This window comes from Ambystoma mexicanum, chromosome 2p (genome assembly GCF_040938575.1).
Source record: "Ambystoma mexicanum isolate Mex_15411 chromosome 2p, UKY_AmexF1_1, whole genome shotgun sequence".
Lineage (NCBI taxonomy): Eukaryota > Metazoa > Chordata > Amphibia > Caudata > Ambystomatidae > Ambystoma > Ambystoma mexicanum.
Genome location: NC_090923.1, coordinates 88,631,455 through 88,653,136, shown reverse-complemented (window position 1 = coordinate 88,653,136; position 21,682 = coordinate 88,631,455). Strand labels below are relative to the sequence as shown.

General features: G+C 46.2%; 1 protein-coding gene across 2 annotated transcripts in view; it reads left to right on the top strand.

The window, feature by feature from the left end:
* P4HTM (prolyl 4-hydroxylase, transmembrane) overlaps window positions 1-21,682 on the top strand; it is a 971,989-nt gene that overhangs the window by 646,601 nt on the left and 303,706 nt on the right. For both annotated transcript variants that reach the window (XR_011301876.1, XM_069643317.1), the window contains exon 7: window positions 11,281-11,371. Coding sequence is in view for 1 of the 2 variants with exons in the window: in XM_069643317.1 (XP_069499418.1) it covers window positions 11,281-11,371 (91 nt within the window). In the remaining variant the exon portion in view is untranslated. The remainder of the gene's footprint in view (window positions 1-11,280; window positions 11,372-21,682) is intronic.

Sequence of the window (21,682 nt, the reverse complement as noted above, 5' to 3'; positions counted from 1 at the left end):
CTCTCATCTCCTCTGGTCACTCCTCTCTCTTGGTCAGACCACTCTCTTCTCGCCTCCCACCTGGATCCCTTTGGCCCACTGACTGCACCCCCTAACGCCCTGCCAGCCTCGTTCACAAACATCCGTCTGATGAAACGAGTGTAAGCTGCTGCCTTCAGTTCCGCCTTTGTCCCCTCTTGCCCCCCTAACTCCCTCTTCCACTGACACTGCTCTCAGCAACTTCCACCTGTCCATTACCAACACTCTTGACATTCTTGCCCCAGTCATGAGGATCCGCCTGAAACCCGCCTCAAAACGTAACACCTGGTACAACTCTGATCTTGCAGCCCTGAAACGAAAGTGCAGAGCGGCGGAACGGAAGTGGCAAACGTCAGGCTCACCCTCTAACTGTCGCCTGCTCTAAAGACAATAGAGACTCTCCATCGGTACCAAGAAAAGGACACACATTCAGGCACGGGTATCTGGTGCATCCAACAACACAGCAGAACTTTTCAAAATCTGCAGGGAACTAGCCATCACTTCTGCAGTCTCCTCCTCCCCTCTTCCTTCCCAGCCCCACTGCAACATACTGACCAACCACATCGCCACCAAAACTCTGGATATCCTGACAGCCTTGTTACACACCCTCCCAACCCTCCCACACCCCCTTGCCTCCCTTGGCCCCTCGCCCTCCTCTGTCCTCCTTCCTCCTTCCCCTCCCCTGTCACACCTGAAGAAGTCATGTTAGACAAATGTGATGCCCTATGTACTGGAAACAACTATGTTGTGTTTCCAAACGGTGATCAAGTGAGGAGACTAGGACTGCATTGTTAGTAAATCATTCTATTTTATTATGACTTCATAAAAAACTGGTTAAAACATTATAAATCACAAAAATCTACAATTGAGTACATCAAGACAATCACCATTTTGTGTGTGCAAACCAAGCATAATTTGTGCAAAAAAGGCATTATGTGTGCAAAGAGCGCAAAGCATTTGTCAGCCATTAATTTATCTTGGCTAACCTAATACCTTGCAGTTATACCTCTATGATCGATATGGCTCCTATTAGTAATCCATAATTAAACATCAATAGCTTGTTGTTTTCCATATTCTAGATCATATATCTCAAACTTCTAATCCACATTTAAACATCAACTATAGGTGTCCAAAAAACATTTGACAATACTTTTCCTTGTGGGACTTCCCTTAATTAATAGTTTCGACTTGACATCAATTGGTTAAAGTTCTTATTAACCACTGGCCATCGTCTTCTTCAGGATTTGTGGATTTTAGCCAAATTTGTTATTCTGTGGCGTTTTCAATACTAAAAATAAACAAGTAAAAATACATAAAAGATTAGAAAATGCAGTCTGCCTCTCCTTTCCATCATACCACTTGAATTGTTTGTTTATATATTAACGGGGAGCAACATCTTACCTTAGCTGCTCATAACCCACATTCTTATAAGGGTAAAAACCTATGAACCTTAAAGAACAATGCTGATATTCTAAAACCAGCATTAGAATTTGCCATCTGTTCATTTAGATAAGCACAAAAATGACCTAAATTGGTTCAAAAGAAAAATAAAATAAAAAAGCTTGAATTGACTAGGAGCTTATGAATACTCATTCTTAAACATAACCAGAGACCACAGCTCAACTCCCGTTCAGTTCTATCTGTGGAGGCCCATGTACTTGCATCAAATTGCTGGCTCTGTTTGTTTATAGAAAAAACATTTTTTTTTACAAGCTGGCTCTGTTTGTTTATAGATTTTTTTTTCTTTTACAACCCTTTTGTTTCCTAGCTATACAGTAAACATTATTGAAAGGTAAAAGGTATCTTATACACCCCATGGAAGTTTGTTCATATTTCCGTTGGTTCAAGCTGGGGAACCCTGATAGTATCAATTATGCCTCCAATTAGTCTCTATATATAACAAAAAAAACTATTTTAAATGGTTGTTTAGAGGATCTATATCAACTGGTCTGATATCAAAGTCAAAGCATTACCATGCAATGCAAAAATGCTTTTCGTGTATCAGGTGTCGTTCCCGAGGTCGAGACCCCTGCAGTGTATTTTGCTTTCACAGGCCCCGGGTTCTTACGGTGCTTTCCGTTTATTCAATGTCTTTCCGCACGCAGAGCTGCCCACGGTATATCTCACTAGGAAAGGTTGCAGATTCTCGACTGAGGAAAAAGACAGAGAACGGGGGCCCCCACATTAGTCCACAAGGAAGAGTAGCTAACTCCTATTTTGTGGATCTCAAAAAAATAAATCAGGGGGACATTACTGTGACAGACCAGATTTTCATCTTCGGGCATGGCAACTCCCAGTCCTTCTCCTAGTAAGCAGCTCTTATGCTTGTTGTGTTAATATTCACCTCTTGCTATGGTCATAGAAAGAGGGCTACCGGTGTTAACTGTGTGTCTTTCAACGTAGAGTCTTTTTAGAAAAACATGCTCCATTGTGTTATGACGAAATGGTGGAAAAAGCCAATTACCTCAAATTAGTTGCATAATCTCTGAGAACTTGGGCTAAACAACTCGTGCTTTTGATATTACTCATATATTTATTGTCCCAATCTATATTGTTTCCTTCTCAATGGAAAAACGATAGTTTAACAGAAACAGATGACACACTCCATTATCTGTTATGTTGACTCCATTCTTCTTGTAAGTTGAGTCCATTTGTATAACTTTGGATATGATACTGCCACCATTGCTCTCTTTGCGACAACCTTTTTGCGGTGTTGGCTTCATCTGTGCCTGTTACTTTTTCTATTGCCCACCACTTCAGATCTTCAAAACCATGATTATTCTCCAGGAAATTAGCCACAAGTGGTGCATTTAACTGTTTGTTCTTAATCTTTGATTTATGTTCAGTGATTCTAGCTACACTGCCCTCAACGTCTTTCCGATATTTATTTTATCACAAGAACATGTGATTGCATAAATGACATTGTTACATTTGCACATTGTGTGGTTCCTTATCATCCATTTTATTTTATTTATAGTGACGCTGGTGCTTGCTGTGGTTAGGACACAATTACAACACCCTCCACATGGGTAATGGCCTAAGATGAATGGCATCCCCATGCGGCAGTAATCGACAGCTGTTCATCTTGTATTGTTCCTATCAGCCTTTGACACCCACTCTTTTATGTTTATTCCTTTTTTAAAGGCATAAATAGGTTTGATTAATTTTGGAATGTTCAGTTGGAGCAGGTGCCAGTGATTAACTATAATTTTCTTTATTTTGTTATGGTGTCAATTATATGTTAGTGTAAACACCAAACGTTAATTTCGAGGCTTGGAATTGCCATCCTTCTATGAAAGCAATTCATCCCGATGATGGTACCTAGCTCTTTTCCTTTCATTTTTTTTTTTTTAGCAATTTGGCCGGATAACCTCTTTCCTTCAGTCTTTCTTCTATTATATCAGAGACTGTTTGATGAAGTCTTCTAATTTAGAACAATTTCAGCAAGCTCTCAAAAACTAATATTTGATTTGAGCGCTTGGGAATGAAAACATTTGTGATGCAGGATGGTGTTCCTGTCTGAATCCTTCCTATAAAGGTCCACAAGCAATTCACCTTTTTCTTCTTTAATTAGGAGATCCAAAAATTGAATCTCTTTCTGGTTCGTTTGCATGGTAAATTTTTAATTTGGATTCAATTTATTCAGCCACTCAAAAAATGCCTGATGGTCGCCTTTTGTGTCATCACATTTTATGAGTATACTGTCGATATACCTTTTGTAAAATTCCAATGCCTTCTTAAAGGGGTTGGTGTCTGTCATTATATTACACTCCTCGAAGTCCCACATATAAAGTGTTGCATAATTGGGGCAAATGCAGCCCCCATCGCTGTGCATTTGACCTGCATAAAGTAGGAGTTCTTCAATCTGAAAAAGTTTTTTGTCAGTGCAATCTCCAATATCTCTACTATAAAAGTGCTTGGGACTTTATCTCTAGCCATTCCTTTTTCTAAGAATGTTTTAATCACTTTAATCATCCATTTGTGGAATATTGGAATATAATGATTCCACATCAAGAGTGATTAATAAATCACAGTCTGTGTCAAAGTCCAAATGTTCTGTTGCCCTTATAACATCAGTAGAGTCTGCCAAATATGTGGGTGTCTGTTTAGCCAACGGTTTCATAAAATAATCTAGATACTGCCCAATTGGTTCCAGGATAGACCCGCAGAGTGATACGATTGGTCTTCCCGGGGGCTCACTGGTGCTTTTGTGTATCTTTGGCAGAACGTAAATTAAGAGAGTCCTGGTCTTCGTAGGAGTCAGGAACTTTAGTTCTTTTGTTTTAAGATCCCTCTTTCTAGGGCTGCATTACATAGCCTTTGAGTTTATTTCAAAATGGACTCTGTGGGGTCTCCTCGTAATTTGACATATAACTCTGTTATTTAATTGCCTCATTACTTCCTGATCATATTTTATGGCATCCCAGACAACTCCTCCTCCTCCCTTATCTGCTTTTTTTATAACCACGGCTTTGTCTTCTCTTAGACTCTTCAAACTTTTCCAGTCTGACTTAGAACAATTGTAGCTACGTTTGGTTGTTTTATCTCTGCTCTTGACCCGTTCTCATCCAAGACCCGCAGGGATTGCTACCGCAAGTTAGTGGCCTGGCTGGATTAAGGTGCCGGGGCCTCTGGCTAAGCCTCTATCCGTAGTTATGCCTCTGCCAGGCACAACAGACCCCTAGAGCACATTCCCTCTTCCAATAGGTTGAGGTCCCATGAAGAATCTTTCCGGAAGAGGTCAAAGAAGGTACATGGCTTATATGCTCAGTCTGCCCGTCGTCGACAACTCCACCTACGTCTACCGTCACCTCGTTGACCATTTTCGCCATCAAACGCCTTTGTCGACAGCTTTGTCAGCTAAGCAGCCTGGAAAGTGGTGCTTGCCCACGACCACAGTTCCTTCGTCAACAGTATCAAGGTTGCAGCCGGTCCAAATCAACGACTAAGGCCCCTTCGACAACAACCACTACCTTGTTGACGACCAAGACACCTACGCTGGCCATGAAAACCCTTACTTCTGCCTCGTTGACCCTTCATCCACAACCAAGTTTTCAACGATAACTTCATTACCATCCAGACCTATGCCGTCGCCAAGCACGTCTGCATCGTCGACGGCTCCTGTCCAAAGGCCATTAATCTCCACATTCTGAAAGGGCATTTCTGTTGACAGGGAGACCTGACTGCCTTGTGTTATCTTCAAAGACGACTCCTGCTCAGCCAATGTTGTCATTGGCTCCTTATGCCCGGCCTACTGTCCCATGTCCATCCATGGCCCATCCTGAGCAGATACTACAGCAGGGTGCGGATGGAGAAGTTGTATCCTCCGAAGAAGAAGAGAAAGTGGAAACTGTGACTCCTGTTGCTAACATGCCGCCTCCAGATCCACCAAAGCAAGGCCTTCCTTTACCACAAGGCCCTGGGCATCCTTCTCCAGTGACACCTACCACAATTGGCATTCATTCCGGCTCAAGATATGCGTCAATGGATATACTATCCAAATTTCAGACACTTGTTTCGGAGCACCAGCAGCGGTTTCCTACTCCACAGTTACCCTCTCCAGCACAACCATGTGAGTTTCCTGTAAGGAAAGACCTGGCTCCTCCTCTACCTCCCAGGCCTCTCAATGTTACCACCAATGACCTTCACAGATATAGACAATAATGACTATCCAATAGATGGATCCCAGGTATGCATTGTACAGCCGAGTTTGAAGATCTGGTGCCAGCTGACGGTGAGCCAGCAGACCTACCAGCAAGAGACTCGCCTTCCGACGAGATTGGCTCTTTTGAATGCATTGTGTCCTCCCATTAATTTCTCATCTTTGATATATACTAATATCCTGCTTGCAGCTTTGGAAAACTATTTTGCCAACACAGAGCGCTGTACGGCATCAAGTTGGTGTCCCTCAACGGTATCCGTCCCTGTGCTTGGACATGATATTGATGATTGTATAAATATCACGAACTGTTCCCGTTTGCCTCAGTTCTGTTTTTCCACATGCACAGCACACGTCTGTTCGACTCGCCTCAGCGATTCTTACTTCAAACTTCTAATGCGTAGTTCCTATTCTTCGAGTAGGTCTACCTTGAAAATTGGGTTTAGAGGTGTGCAGACTGTGACTCGAAGATGTTGGTCACAGATCCTCACAGGATATGCCTCTGGTGCCTCAGTAATGAGCACAAGTTCGACGACTGTGGCTCCTGTCAGTCGATAACTAACACAGCCTCAAAATCCTGTCCTCTACACCTCTGAAGATAGGAGTTTAAGGGATAGTTCTCCTCAGAAGCATAAAAAAACACTGTAAACATTGTTAAGTGGTCGAGGTCAAGGAGCAATTTGCGTCATTCTTCATCTTCTCGAAGAAAATTTAAGAAGAGACGCTATTTTCTTTGTCATCCGACTTCTCGTCCGACAAGAAAGAGGTACGTTTCCCGAACAAGTCTGCCTCAGCAGCAGATTGGGGAGGGGTCCGTCATGAAATGGACATATTTTTGAAGGCAGCCCCTCCTGGTGCCTCGAAAGAGCCAAAAAAGGTTATCGATCCCACGATTGACTGCAGGGGGAACATCACAGCCAAAGGCTTTGACATATTCAATATCAGAAGGTCTTGGCGTCAAAACCATCTGAATCGTCCTCCGATCCATCTTTGAACTTTAAGCCGCTATCGAAGAAAGTTTTAAAAAAAATGTTTAAAGTCTTTTGGATCGATTTCTGAGGAGGAAGAAGAAGCTGAAGATGGTGTACCCTTTGGGTACGAACGTTTTCGCACTGCCCAATGTCCTTGAGAAATTCATTTCTGAAGAATCTCGCTTAGAGGACTTGGCTACTTGCCTTGTTGAGGCCAGTGGCTTAGCCACTTCTCCAGAAGTGGAATTTGCTTCTCATGACACATCTGCTCATCCACCGGCTCTTTCCCCTCTCTTCTCAAACACTCCCTTGTGCACCCCCTACTAACAAAGCCTTCTGCTGACCCCTCCATTCTGGCAAACTATGGCTCGATCTCGATCACTCTTTTCCTGGGTAAAATCCTGGAGAAGTTGGCCATCTCCTAGCTAACCCTCCACACTGAATCTGTTGGTTGTCTCCATGACCATCAGTCTGGCTTCAGCGCACCCAGAGGCACAGAAACTGCACTCCTGAGCACCCGTGAAGATCTGCTCTCTAATATCGGCCCTAGTTCTCGCTCTGGTTCCCGTTCTCCTGGACCTTTCCTCAGTGTTTGACACTGTCAACCATAACATCCTGATTACCCGCCTCCACGATACCCTTGGCATCACGGATCAGGTTCTGGCCTGGCTGACCTCCTTCCTTCTGGACCGACACTCCCAGGTTCAGCTTGGTTCCTTTCTCTCCACCACTTCTCTCTCCACATGTGGTGTTCCTCAGGGCTCTATCTTCTCCCCCCTGGCTCTTCAACGTATATCCGGCCCCTTTGGCACTCCTGATCTCTACCTTCTCCTCTAACTTTCAGTGTTATGCGGATGACAGGCAACTCTCAGGCTACCCTTCGCCTCCTCCTTGCTCATCCCTGACTGTCTATCTGCTGTTCAGGCATGGTGCACATCTAACAATACCTGCCATAACGCCAGCAAGACTGAGATCCTTCTCATCGGGACCCCTGCTCCCGCCTTTCCTTTCTCAGTATGGCCCACCTCCTTGGGCCCTCTGCCCTCACCCTCTTGTGAGGCAAAAAACCTCGGGATGATCTTAAACTCCACTCTCTCCTTCTCTCCTCACATTACGGGCCTTGCCAAGAAGGCCCATTTCCAGCTGTACATCCTCAGAGGCATTTTCCCTTTTCTCCTCTTCCCCAGAAGCTCACTGTCTCCAGAGCCCTGGTTCTCTCTAGGCTGGACTACTGCAACAGCTCTTTCTCAATCTGCCTATCTCTACTCTTCGCCCTCTCCTAACTCTTCCAGAACAGGACTGCAAGACTTCTCCTTGGCCTCAAGCCCAGGGACTGCATCTCTCTGGCCCTGAAATCCCTCCACTGGCTCCCATTGACTGCAAGGATCAAGTGTAAGACCCTCTCCATCGTCCACAAGCCTTTCTGGGGCAATTACTACCTTCAAAGCTCTCTTCCTAAGTACCTTCCTCCTAAAGCCCTTCGCTCATCTACTTCTAACTCTCTGCGAGTGAGTCGCTTCTCCAAACAGAGATTGGGGGGTAGACGGGTATAACTCGCTCCTCCTCTGTAGGTGCCTCCCTCTAGAATGGCCTCTCTGCCTCTCTCTGCCTTGAGCCGGACCTCCTTAAATTCCAGAAACTGCTCAAGACCAGCCTTTTCTCCTCTTCCTTCTCACTCCCTCTCCCCTGCTTACCTTCCTTTGCTCCTCCTCCGCCTGTTGACTGGATACCTGGCTGTCCTCCGAGTCTTATAGGACACCAGCCTGGCCCTACTCGCACTGCCGCCTGGCCATCCTTTCACTGCTGGGCTGGGATTGCCCCTTGTAGTCCCAGCCTTCCCCTTAACTCTGGGCCCTGCTGCTCTTGTTGCACTTCTCCCTGTAACTTCATCCCCTGTAACTTCTTGTTGTGCACTTGCACGATCTCAATGACACAAGGCCTAGTAAGATCGGTTGTCTTGTCCTCCATTTGCTCCCCCTCCCTTACCTTGTTGCGCCTTCAATCACTTGTATAACGGTGCATAATCAAGCATAATCAATCAATCATTCATTCAATCAATCAAGTGCTGGATACAGGACAGTGATATACAGAGTCACTGAGTATTTGGGTTGGGGACGTCCTGCAAAGGACATAGTAGAGAATGACCTTACGGAAATCCTTGACATAGGTCTACCCAAAGAACCTTGCTACCTTTCCATTCTGCACTTAAGAACCCTATTTTAGAAAACTAGCAGAAGCCCGATAGCACTCCTGCTGTCAACAAGAAGTTGGTTAGAAAATATAGACCATCAGCCATTGTTCCTGATTTTCTCTCCAGACACCCTACTCCTGAGAGTTTGGTAGTACAGGCGGCTACTTCCACGTCTAAAGTAGCTGCATATCCATCCATCCTACCTGACCGAGATTGCAAAAAGGGAGTTCTCTGCTGGGAGTCTGGCACTTACGGCCATTAACGCATCTTGTGCATTAGCGAAATATACATTCATTTTGTTGAATGTAATCTCTCAAGCAGCTAATAATATTCCTGATGGAGAGATGAGGGATGGCTTCAATAACGTCATTAATGATGGCAAAGAAGTAGCATGCCAATCTCTCCAATCGGGATTGGATGCATCAGACTGCGTTGGAGGCTCCAGTGGGTCAAGTGCAATCATAAGGTGATTTGCATGGCTGTGCAAATCTGGATGTTCACCCCGTGAAACTGTCAGAGCTTATGATGCTTCATCCACCTCATTTGTTATTTTGGGCTAATTCTGTGCTAGGATCCCTCATAAAGCTTTGGTAAAAACATACATTTGTGTCTGGGTTGTCTGTTGTGCATGCCACCTACGTGACAGAATGCAGTGCAGTGATACTATTATTTCCTATAATACCTGGAAAAAGAAAGCATGGGCACAAACATTTTAAAAAGGTGAACACAATTCTGTGTTATAATAATGTAGATTCCAAGGAGCTGACTGTTCAAAGTCCAGAGAGACCTGGACTCAATAATTGCCACAAGAAGTAAACTGAATGAAACACTCAGTTAATCAGTCCCTCTCATGCTGTACCCCAACCGGGGTTACTGTAATCTTTGCACTGGTAGATAACCAACTTGAATCAAAATTCCAATGCTCTTAGGCTGAGATTCATGTTTCAAGTAGACTCAAATACTCCAATGTGCTTAATCAAAATGAATAATTTAATTCTTCACCAGAAGGAGAGGGCAGTTGTAGCCTAAAAAGATTCGAGAGCCCCAATGCCTGTACATTTCGGAGTGATGGACTCCTTCGTCAGGGCTGAGCCCTCTAATTTACAGTAAATCGTGTTGATAAATTAACAAACGTTGGCAAATCACAGTCAACATTAAATGTATCAATAAAGTGCATCTAAAAGGCAACATGTACATACCCCAATGTGAATCCAATATAGCGGTCCTGGAGTTGGGCGGAAAGAAAAAGAACCCGTTCATGTAGCAACAAACCACAATGTTCCAATCTGCACTAGGAGACTATTAAACGCACTGTCTGAATACTGTATGTGTCCACCTCGAGGCTCACAGTCGAGAATGTAAGGCATACAAGTGTGTAATTGAGTATCACTAACTGTGATCGTTCTAGAATCTTAAAAGCCTACTGCTGTAAATGTAGGAATCGCTGCTTACCTCTGGCGAATGAGGTTTGCATTCAATAATGGCGAGCGCGCAGATGCTTAAATACCGTTACCATGGTGGAGACATACAGTATTCAGACGGATGCTGTAGGTAAGCAATCACCCTGTATATTTGGAACTAGGCATTAACTCATAAACGCCCCTTCAGGAGTACGGACACATATTTGTATAATTTATCTTCAGGAACCAGCAGTATAGGATTTTATAACAATCCTTAGAAAATAACATAACGTCTTACTGACCGGCAGGCTGCAAGATAGAGGTACTTTTTTGGTATCTATTTAATAGTCTCCTAGTGCAGATCGGGACATTGTGGTTTGTTGCTACATGAACGGGTTCTTTTTCTTTCCGCCCAACTCCAGGACCGCTATATTGGATTCACATTGGGGTATGTACATGTTGCCTTTTAGATGCACTTTATTGATACATTTAATGTTGACTGTGATTTACCAACGTTTGTCAATTTATCAACACTATTTACTGTAAATTAGAGGGCTCAGCCCTGACGAAGGAGTCCATCACTCCGAAATGCACAGGCATTGGGGCTCTCGAATCTTTTTAGGCTACAGCTGCCCTCTCCTTCTGGTGAAGAATTAAATTATTCATTTTGATTAAGCACATTGGACTATTTGAGTCTACTTTAAACATGAATCTCAGCCTAAGAGCATTGGAATTTTGATTCAAGTTGTTTTCTACCAGTGCAAAGATTACAGTAACCCCAATTGGGGTACAGCATGAAGGGACTGATTAACGGAGTGTTTCATTCAGTTTTCTTGTGGAAAAAAAACCCCGACCTATGTTTGTCCATGTATTTATTGCTTGTTTTGCTGTTTGTATTTAAAATAGGATTTTAATTATGGCTTTCAGCCACTTTGGCAGCTCAGAGGCATGGCCGAATTTGGAAGAAAGGCTCGATTCTATCTTAGAGATGTACCTGATGACACTGCAGCTTTTACTTTATATGACTGTTGTTTTTTTCAGTTATGTGACTGTGCTTTTCTACTTGAATAATGTGACTGGAGGAGGAGAGACCACCTTCCCCATAGCAGATAACAGAACATATGAAGAGCTGGTAAGGGTGCTCAGACTTCTCTGGATTTCATAATTTTTTGTACATGCTTTCATTGATCAAAGGTCAACTATTGAAGTTCATCATGTACTTTCTCGAACATATTTTTTTATCAGTTACATTTTTGAAAGTGTGGCATGTTAATTTTGAATAAAAAAGTACAACTGGCAAGTATTTCACAAAAGTGTTCCCTCAAAAATATAATTTAGAGTTGTGTGGCAGCCGAGGCAGTAGCAGACGACTCAAGACAATGTATCAGTTCACTATGTCCTTTTTATTTCGTACATGTAATGTTGTAAGGCTAGAACTTGTTAGGAAGGGAGAGGGAGGCCTGCTATAACGCAAACCAGAGCATCCCTAGCCCTGAGGGCAAATACAGCAGAGGGCCCCAAACCCTGTGCGCCCCCCCCCCCCCGGTAACCCTGGTGCCAGCATGTGTCTTTGCAAATTCTTATCTCCAGCCTTTCCTCCAAGTACAAATGCTTGCTGGTGTTTTCTATAAATTGATGAATGGGAGCGGAGAAGAGAAAACCAGAACACCAGCTTGCCTGAGGTACAGAGACTTGATCACAGCAGCAGCCTGATGAGGGAAAGAGAAAGACACGCTGCAGCCTTGGACCACTACAATGCGAAAACCCACCATTTTAGACTGGCAGAGTCTGCCGGCCAATTTTGCATCTGAAAGCAGCAATCCCTGAGACGACCAAGGACTATTCCCCAAACGTAGCTAGACAGTCCTGGGGAGCGGACTGTGAAACACAAACTTGGACATTAGATTTACTACGCCGCTACGGCCATTATGTGGCAAGACGGCATTGAGAAAGTGGCTAGGTTTTAGTCCCATTTGAAGACTTCCCTCTGCACATACACATGCTGGGAAGGGGGAGACAGGTCCGGATTGACCATGGGAAGATGTCCAATCAGTACAAAGGGAGGTGCATTTAAACAGGGGACAGGAAGTAGGAAAGGTGTGTTATTCACAGGAAGTAGGAAAGGTGTGTTATTCGGGTGAGGTCAGTAGGGGTGGAGGACCAAGAGACCATCGGGAGGGTTGAAGGAGTGGTGGCTTGTGCAGGACAATGTTGGAGAATGTGAGGAATTAGTTTGAGTAAATGTGGTTTGTGAGTGTGCGTGTTTCTTGGTGAATGGGTAGACGTTAGTGTAAGGCATGGATGTGAAGTGAATGATACTGGGTGAAAGGATGATGATTGCGTAGCAGTGGTGGGAGGAGGAGAGCAGTAGTGGGAGGAAGAGAGTGGCAATGGGGAGGATGAGAGTAGTAGTGGGAGGAGGAGAGTAGGAGTGGGAGGAGTAGTGAAGTGGTGTAGAAGGAAAAGTAACATCAAAGGGTGCATGCAAGAGGAAGGTGGAGCAAAGCATCAGAGGGACATGGTATTGGAGTCAGGAGTGAGAGAAGGGGCTGGTAGAAATAGTACAAGGAATGTGGTAAGTGTGGGCATGCATGTACCGAATCCAACAGAGTAAGTGTAAGGCGCAATCTCAATTTCGAATTAGGACACTAACCCTTGATGAGAGTAGGGAAAGTTAGGTAGTCACTGAAAGAGTAAGTGAGCCTGCATTTAGGGAATCCTCATTAGTCTAAGACCGACCTTAGACAGTAGGGGTTACCATTCGGTAGCATTAACTGGGGGTTACAGACTTCTGGGTAATGGAGGAAATCTCACGGCAGGCTAGAGATTGCGACAACCCTAAGGTCCACAACATTTTAATAACATAAACAGCCTTAAAGCAGTGAGGAGATTGGAGGAGGTAAAGAGAGAACAGAGATAAATAAGGAAAGGGGATAGTGAACAATAAATAAGATAGTAGTAAAGGAACTGTGAAGCGAGGCAGAGACCGAACGGGAAGGTGGTACGTTTCTATCAAGCTTGTGTGGGATGGTAGGATAGGCTAAGAGATCCTCCACACACTGCCCCCGGTTCCTTCATCGCATAGTGGGTATAGGTATGTGCACCCCTTCTTCCCCCATCTATAACCTTTAGATCAAGGTAGGGCACTAGGTCATACTTGACCAATGTCTTTATTGTTTTCCAGCGAGTAGCAGAAACATGTAAGTACATGGAAGAAAAACCACCAAGCTTGTCTTCCTCTAGCCAGGTCTGACACCAACTCACCTAAATGATAAGAATGCATATTCATCAGCATTCAGCTGTTGACATGCCACGTAAATGCACACTGATGTCACGGCTCCCTACATTACGATACACAGGGAAGGCACCTTCATACGTCTCCTTATAATTGGGCAGTATATCATGTCGCAACACCTTTTCTTTAACATAGGTGTGTGAGGCATAAGATCAAAGATTTAAAAGAATACTCCTATGGCCTGGGTAAAAGCATAATGCCTTAGTATGTGGGTCGCTGAATAAGTAATTATTACAATTGCTCACCTGTGCCATTTTCCTGAAATAGGAACCAGAGTGTTTAGGCGCTGTTCAATAGCAATATTTTCAAGCGCATGGCACTTAGACTCTTGCATAGTGATCACTATTACTAATAAAGTGGTTCGGGACAGGCACAACATGGACACTGGGATCTGTGATGATTCCTCGTAGAAACCTGGTCTGGGACACTCCTCGTGAGGCCAGGGAAAGGCAGGCGCTTCCTGATCCCAACCCGGGGGGGGTGGGGTGTACTGCGGGAGGATAACATGGGGTGGGGAGAACAGCACAGGAAGACTGGGATAATCACATTTTTTACTTTCCCTTTTGATGGCTATGTGTCAAACTGAAAGCAAATAGGAGTCCCAGAATCCCAGAGGTACTGGGACAAAGAAGAGGGCTGAAGAGGCATGTAGATGTAACAGCCAGGCAAATAAGCCTAGTGGCCTTTGCAGTAGTCAGGCAATTGAGCCTAACAGCCCAAGCCTGAAGAAACCTGAGAGGCATAAAAGGGCCCCCCAGGTGCAGGCAAAAGTGGAAGAAGCTGGAACGAGAGCTGGAGGGCAGGTTGTAGCAGCAGAAGCAGGGGAAAAGCATGAGGCTGGCAAATCACGAAGAAGTGGGAGGACAAGAGAGGCGCTGGAATGTGGAAACAGCAGATTTTACCTGAAAGTGCTGAGAGGGCCCTGTTCTCCCAAAATCTGAAGTGCAGAGGCTGCACAGCGGAAGACGTGCAGGAGACTACATTTTCCCCATGTGAGCCTGATTGCTGTGATTGCAGAGCTATGAAATGCAGGAGCCTAAGCCAAGAAAAGAAGCAAGAGGCAAGCCGAGGGTCTCGGGAGAAAAAGAAACTCCCAAACCGAGTGGCCAGACCGGAGACACCCGTGCAGGAGAAGGGTGTGGGCCCCCCACGAGCCAGAAGCAGTAAAAGCTGTAGTGGAAGTCGGGGAAAGCAGCGCAACCTGCAAAGAAGGTGTCTAAGAAGCCGGGGAGTGAAGCACAGCGTTCTAACGCATTGCGCAAGCCTTGCCGGTAACAGGAGTCAGCTCCTTACTGACTTGCTTATGGCATTATGCGAGTAAAAGTTGTTAATTGCAACCAAAGTATTGTTAACAATGGAAATGTAGCATCTGGATATACCATGAAATAACTAATGCTTGTGTGGAAAGCTAAAGATACTGAAATCCATTGTTCCATTGTTTAAAGACTGTTGCTGTCTAACAGAGTGGTCGCGTGCCCCTAATTAATGAGAGGGAACGCTCTTTAAACTATTAACGAAAAACGTTAACAATTCACAAGCTACAATTTATAAAGTCCGAAAAATACATCAAAAAGAGGTCACATGCGCCTAATTGGAATCCCCAAAGGAAGTCAGAAGTTCATCCTTTACTTTTACACGGGAATACAATTCTCTATTCATCTTTAAAACTTGAATTCTAGTTTAAAGAGAGGTTGCATGTGCCGAATTGTGTTTTCAACTGAAAGACTGAAATATATACTCTATCTAGAAGTGACATACCTTTCATTTCTATGAATTAGAAAGCATAAACTGTTCAAGAGATGAACACGCATTACCAAAGGCAAGAGGCATTGCCTGTTAAGAGTAAAACCAGTATTTCTAAGTGTTAAAGAGCCACTGTCAAGTTATTAACAACCAAGAGCATTAAGAGAAAAGTATGCAAGTATTACCTGAAGCTGAGAGAGTGCCACCAAGGCTTCTGACAGAAAGGTGTGAGTAAAGCTGGGTACGGGGAATTGACTGTTTGTAAAGAATATTCTGAAATAGATATAACCTGTAATGCCAAAGACTGTGGAAGCCAGAGAGAAGTGAGTCTTACAGGCAGAACCAGGTTGATATTGTGGCAGATAGACAGGAGAGGCAAAGAGGCTGCTTCTTTTTGAGAATGAGGTTCAAAAGGAAGAGTGCCTTGCGAACCTGAAAAGTTGAAGTGTCTTGTCAAAATCTGCCTAGCATTTCAAAGTACTGAACTGTGGTAGTAGTACTGAAACTGTGGAGATATATTAAGTTGTCAGGATAATTACCTTGAGTGGTCTGAACAAGTAAAATAGTGTGGGATAAAGGCGACTGTTCTCATAGTAGCACCAGTCAAAGTGTTGTTGTTGAAGTTGAAGCAGCAGCACTAAGAAAGCATTCTGATAAATATACTGATGCAGATACTATAACTAACAAAGTCCTAACTGTTAATTAAGATCTGTCTGGTCTGGAAGAAGAGACAAATATTCTTGACCATGATTCTGAAAGTTGAAAGTGGATCTTTCATTCTAGGAACAAAGAATTGTTACCAGTGGAACTTTGTTTGATGAACTGTTACTTTGGACTTGAATTATCAAGAGCTGGTTCAAATCATTTTCTTTTGTTGAACATTTTGAGTTAACTTTGAATCCTGGGGGAAGGGACCTACCCAGGACAAGGGAAGGTAATCCAGACACTGTGTTAATATTGTTTTATATCGTGTTGCCATGTATCTTCTTTGTGTGTTTATTGTTTAGCGTGAGGGCCAGTTATTCCATGCTAGAGAGTGTTCCCTTAGCTTTTCGATTAGGCTGGGAATTTCTCAGTAGAATAGAGCAAACAAGACTTTGTTTTCAATTATTTTCTTTAATAAAATGGCATATTTTGATACATCCACACGCAGTTTGTTCGCCTCACATTACTGACCCCTCACAGATCCATGTTAGATATAGTATAATTCATATTTTTTTGCCCAGTAGCGCTGCACAACACAGCACACCCCTTTCTGCCTAGTGACGTTAATGGGAACAACTGATGCCTTTTGGCCTAGTGGTGTCAATTGAGATGTAGAACGTGTTAATGGAAGCAAAAGATGCCTGGTCTGACATCTTTCTGCGGGGTGGCATGAATTAGAACAGCCAACCCCTGTCTGGGAAATAGCATGACTCTAGCATATGCATACATGTTGAAGTTCAGAAACTCACTGCACCCGTTTTCTCTTGTTTGACATGTAGATCCATTACAATATTCTCTATTCGAGGGGATTGGGTCCTCCGACGTATTCCATATCTATGACAGTAATCACCACAGCTGTGCTTCTTTGGAAAATCTTTCGGATCCTGCGTCGATGACGTCGATACCCCGTCTTCGAGGACCTCCTCCAACGGCCGACGTCACCGGATGTTATAAGTAGGACGCACAACGCCCTTAGCCTCAGTTCTGTTTTTTCCGCGAACGTGTTTGCTTCGGAGATCTCGGCGCGCCTCGACTCTTTGGAGTTTCTGTTCTTTCCGTTCTTCGAACCTGTTCGTTTGTGAAGTTTATCGGGATGTCTTCCTCTTCTTCCACCCCACGTCCGGGCTTCAAGAAGTGTGGGGACTGCGGGTCCAAGATGTCGTGATGGACTTGCACAATGCCTGCCTCTGGTGCCTCGGGGAGGCCCACGACACAGATGAATGTGTCGACTGCCAGTCGCTTATGTCCAAGGCCTTGCGGGAGCGCAAGAAGAAGCTGTCGGTCAGTAAGGTGTCCAAGCCCCGGAAGTCGAGGTCCACTGGGTTTTTGACGGACGAATCGAGGGGCGACTCTCCGCATCGTCATTGTAAGTCTAGGGGGTCTCGGTCCCGGAGTGGGTCCCGCCACTCCTCTGCCTCTTCGAGGCACTCACGGAAGGGCCGTCATCGGTCGCCTTCCCTGTCCTCGTCCGAGGACTCCGCCCGTCGGCGGGTTGCTTATCCCACCAAGCATGCGACTCAGGAGGAATGGGCTTCCTTCTGTAAGAAAATGTTGGCGGTTCTTGAATCGCAGGGCACCGGTCCGTCCGCGCCTCCGAGTGGGGCCGGGCGTGACCGTACTAGAGACGCCGCTGATATGCCTTCGGGCTTGGGAGGTCGGCACGATTCGCGGAAAAGGTCCCGCTCAGACAAGGGGAATCGTTCTATTCATGCCCTTTCCTGGTCCCGGTCCTCGACGCGCTCGAGACCGTGTGCACTTGTGCAGTCTTCGAAGAAGAGGTCGAGGCCTGTGGCGCCGAGGCAGTCGAGGGACTCTCTCGAGGCTCTGCCTCCGAGGAGGTCGTCGACGCCATCGGCGCCCAGGCTGTCGAAGGACACGCTTGGGGCTCCACCCTCGAGGCCTGTGTCGAAGCCGTCAATGCTGTCGGCGCCGCGCTCAACGTCCACGCCGATTCACTCGACGCCTTTCGAGGCTGTTTAGTCGAAGGTACACCATGGCATGGTGGAACCCCCTAGAAAGGCTCTGGCCAAGGCCAAACATGTCTTTGTCCCCCATTCTGTGCCCACTTTCCACCATCTGGATTATATTTCTGAGGTGGATGAGGGTTCTGAAGATGGGATGGTTCCTGATACGGTACCAGACGAGATTATCTCTGGACATAGCCAGATTGAAGACCTGCGTCAGTCGCTGCACAATGCCAGTAGTCTGGACACCTCTCCAGAGGTGGAGTTCTGTAGGCCTGAGCCTGGCACCATGCCGAGTCCTCGTACCGGTGCCTTATGTCGAGGGTCACCGAATACTTGGGGTGGTCTGCTACACCAGGGGATTTTCTGCAGGATGACCTGACGGATATCCTCGACCAAGGTCCACCAACTGACCCGGTACTGCCGTTCCATATGGCTCTACAAAGGAGGGTGGCGGCGGCTTGGACTGCTCCGGAGAGTCTCCCGGCAGTGGGCAAGTCTTTGGTGCGAAAATACCGCCCAGCCAGTAACGACCCCTGCTACTTGACCACGCACCCCACTCCGGAGAGTTTGGTGGTGCAGGCGGCTACGGCCCCAGCAAAGCAGGCGTTGTATCCTACAATCCCTCCTGATAGGGACGACAAGCGTTTTGATGGTTGGGCGAAGAAAGTGTTTTCTTCAGGGGGTATGGCTCTTCAGGCAGCCAACTCCGTATGTGCCTTGTCATGTTTCACGCACACTCTGTGGAACTGTGTTTCCTTAGCGGCTGAACATATTCCCGAAGGGGACGGTTTTCTTGCTATGATACAGGATGGCAAGGATGCCATGTGTGAGGCCGTTCAGTCGGGTCTGTACATGGCAGATTGCGTTGGCCGGTCCATGGTGGCAAGCACCGTAATACGCAGGTTTGCGTGGTTGCGTAAGTCGGGGTTAGCTCCTGATGTGCAAGCCCGGCTCCTCAACATGCCCTTTGATGGTGTACATCTTTTTGGCAGCAAGGCTGACGAGAGCCTTGAGAGGTTGCAGACCTCAAAAGCTGCAGTGAAGTCGTTGAGCGCTGCAGTTCGACAACTTCTGCCTTTTTTCGTCCTAGGGGACAGCAATGGAGGGGAGGTTCCTTTCGTTATTACTCATCCTTTAGTAAAGCGAGAGGAGCTGCTAGTCAAAGGGGCCACCGTAGGAGTGCCAGAGGTGGAAAACAAGGTACTCGAGGTGCCAAGGCCGCTCGGGCAGTTGCCTCTTTGTCCTCAGGCAACGCCGCAGCCACTTCAGCTCAGTCATGAGGCCATGTCCCATGGTTCGCCGGTTGGGGAAGGCTGGCGCAGCATCTTGTAGAATGGCGTGCCATTACTTCAGATGTGTGGGTTCTGGAGATCATAGCCCATGGTTACTGTCTTCCCTTTCGGCAGAGGCCTCACGACAATCCACCAGGGAATCTCTCTTTGAAGAGTCCGGATCTGCTCCTTGTGCAGGAAATTCAAGCCCTGCTGGAGAAAGGCACCATAGAACTGGTGCCTGTAGCGGAGAGGAACAAGGGATGGTATTCCCCTTATTTTTTTATTTCAAAGAAAGACGGGGTATTGAGACCCATCATGGACTTACGCAGTTTGAACAAACTCCTCAGGAAGGACAAGTTCAAGATGGTTACTCTTTCTCAAGTCCTCCTGGCCCTTCAACTTCAGGACTGGTTGGTGTCTCTTGACGTCAAGGACGCTAATTTTCATGTGCCGATCCATCCAAAGCACAAGACGTACCTGAGATTCCCGGTTGGTGACTCGCACTTTCAGTTTCGGGTCCTGCCGTTCGGATTGACCTCCGCCCGAGGGTCTTCACCAAGCTCATGGTAGTGGTGGCAGCGCATCTCAGGAAAGGGGGGATTCACGTCTACCCCTACCTAGACGATTGGTTGATCAGGGCGGGGGGGCAGGGTCACTTCCTCTCTGCAGGGAGGCGATGCAGCTCTGGTTCTGGGCAATCTATCAGGAGATTTTGATCTCGCCAGTTCATCTGGCTGGAGATGAAAATGAGACGGCGGACGCTCTGAACAGGCAGAGCGCAATCTCTCACGAGTGGGAGTTGGCTCAGGAGATTCTCCTGGAGATCTTCGCCCTTTGGGGGACCCCTCAAGTGGATCTCTTTGCCTCCAATGTCAACCGGAAGTGCGAAAGGTTCTGCTTGTGGGAATTTCCTCCAAGAGGAGCCTTAAGAGACGCGTTCGTAGTGGAGTGGTCATTACCACTGCTGTACGCGTTTCCTCCAGTCCCCGTCATCCTGCAGGTGCTGCGGAGGTTGCAGAGGTTCGGTTCCCAGATGATCCTCATTGCTTCGGCATGGGCCAGGAGGACATGGTACCCGGACCTTCTCGACTTGTCCATCTGCCCTCCACGTCGTCTTCCCTACCGAGATGATCTGCTCTCATGGGAGGGGGGTCAGGTTCTCCATCCAGAGGTCAGATCCCTCAACCTTCACGCTTGGCCTCTGAAAGGTTGAGGTATAGGGATTGGGACCTCCCTGAAGACGTGATGGAGGTGTTGCTTTTGGCCAGACGCCCGTCGACAAAGTCCCTGTACCTTTGCCGTTGGAGAAAGTTCTGCGACTGGCGCAGGGTTAAGAATGTGTATCCTTTTTCAAGTGACATTCCTGTGGTTCTGTCTTTTTTGCTTTCTTTAACCCACAGGGGCTTGCAAGTGGGTACCGTTAAAGGTTACCTGGCGGCGCTGTCCATATTTAAGCGCTCGTCTGAGGAGTGTTCTTATTTTAAAATTCCTTTAATTTCTCAGTTTCTAAAAGGGCTCACTAATGTGTTCCCTCCATCACCTTTCCAGGTGCCCGGTTGGGATTTGAACCTTGTTCTCAAGTTTCTAATGGGTGCTCCATTTGAGCCTTTACATTCTTGCCCTTTGAGACTGTTAACTCTTAAAACTGTATTTTTAGTTGCGGTCACTTCCGCTCGTAGAGTGCATGAGTTACAGGCACTTTCAGTTAAGCCACCCTTCACTGTGTTTCATAAGGACAGGGTTGTCCTTAGAGTTCGTCCTTCCTTTCTTCCGAAGGTGGTGTCGGAATTTCATTTAAGCCAGAAGGTTATTGAAGGCGAGCGTCCCCAGATAGCATGATCCTCCCCACAATGAGAGACAATGATGGACTCTCCCAAAATGGGAATAAGGCTAAGACAAAGTGCGGGTGAGCTTAATGGGAGTTTATAAGTCAAAATAGGGCATGCAAAGGACTCTGCAAACTCCGAGAGCGCTCTGCCTGACAATAGCAAAGACAGGCGTATATATTTACAAAATGCGTCATAAGAACCTACACACTATAGGGGGCACAAGTTCGTGGGGATTGGGTGGCGACAACTAACTATAGGCGCAGCTGTGATGTGGTTTGCCGTGGTTGGTGGACGTCACTGGTTACCCACGTGGGCCGGACCGGGCCGGGCAGGTCAGCTGGGCTCATCCAGGCGGTGGTGTTGTGCCAGCCGTGACCAGTGTCAGTGATGAACGTCTTTCTTGGCTTTCTGCCCTAAGGCCACGCACACCGCATTCATTCAATATTGCAATATTATCTTCCCCGGTAAATCTTCCAATAGGTTATTCTACAGGTTAATGCAACACAGGAGGAATGCACCTAGAGTGGGGTCTTTTGGTGATACATCAATACATGGTTACCGTCGTCCTGTTGACCGGGTATCATAGGTCGTGAGGTCGGGTCCCAGGGCAAGGGGCGAGTTGCCCAAGTT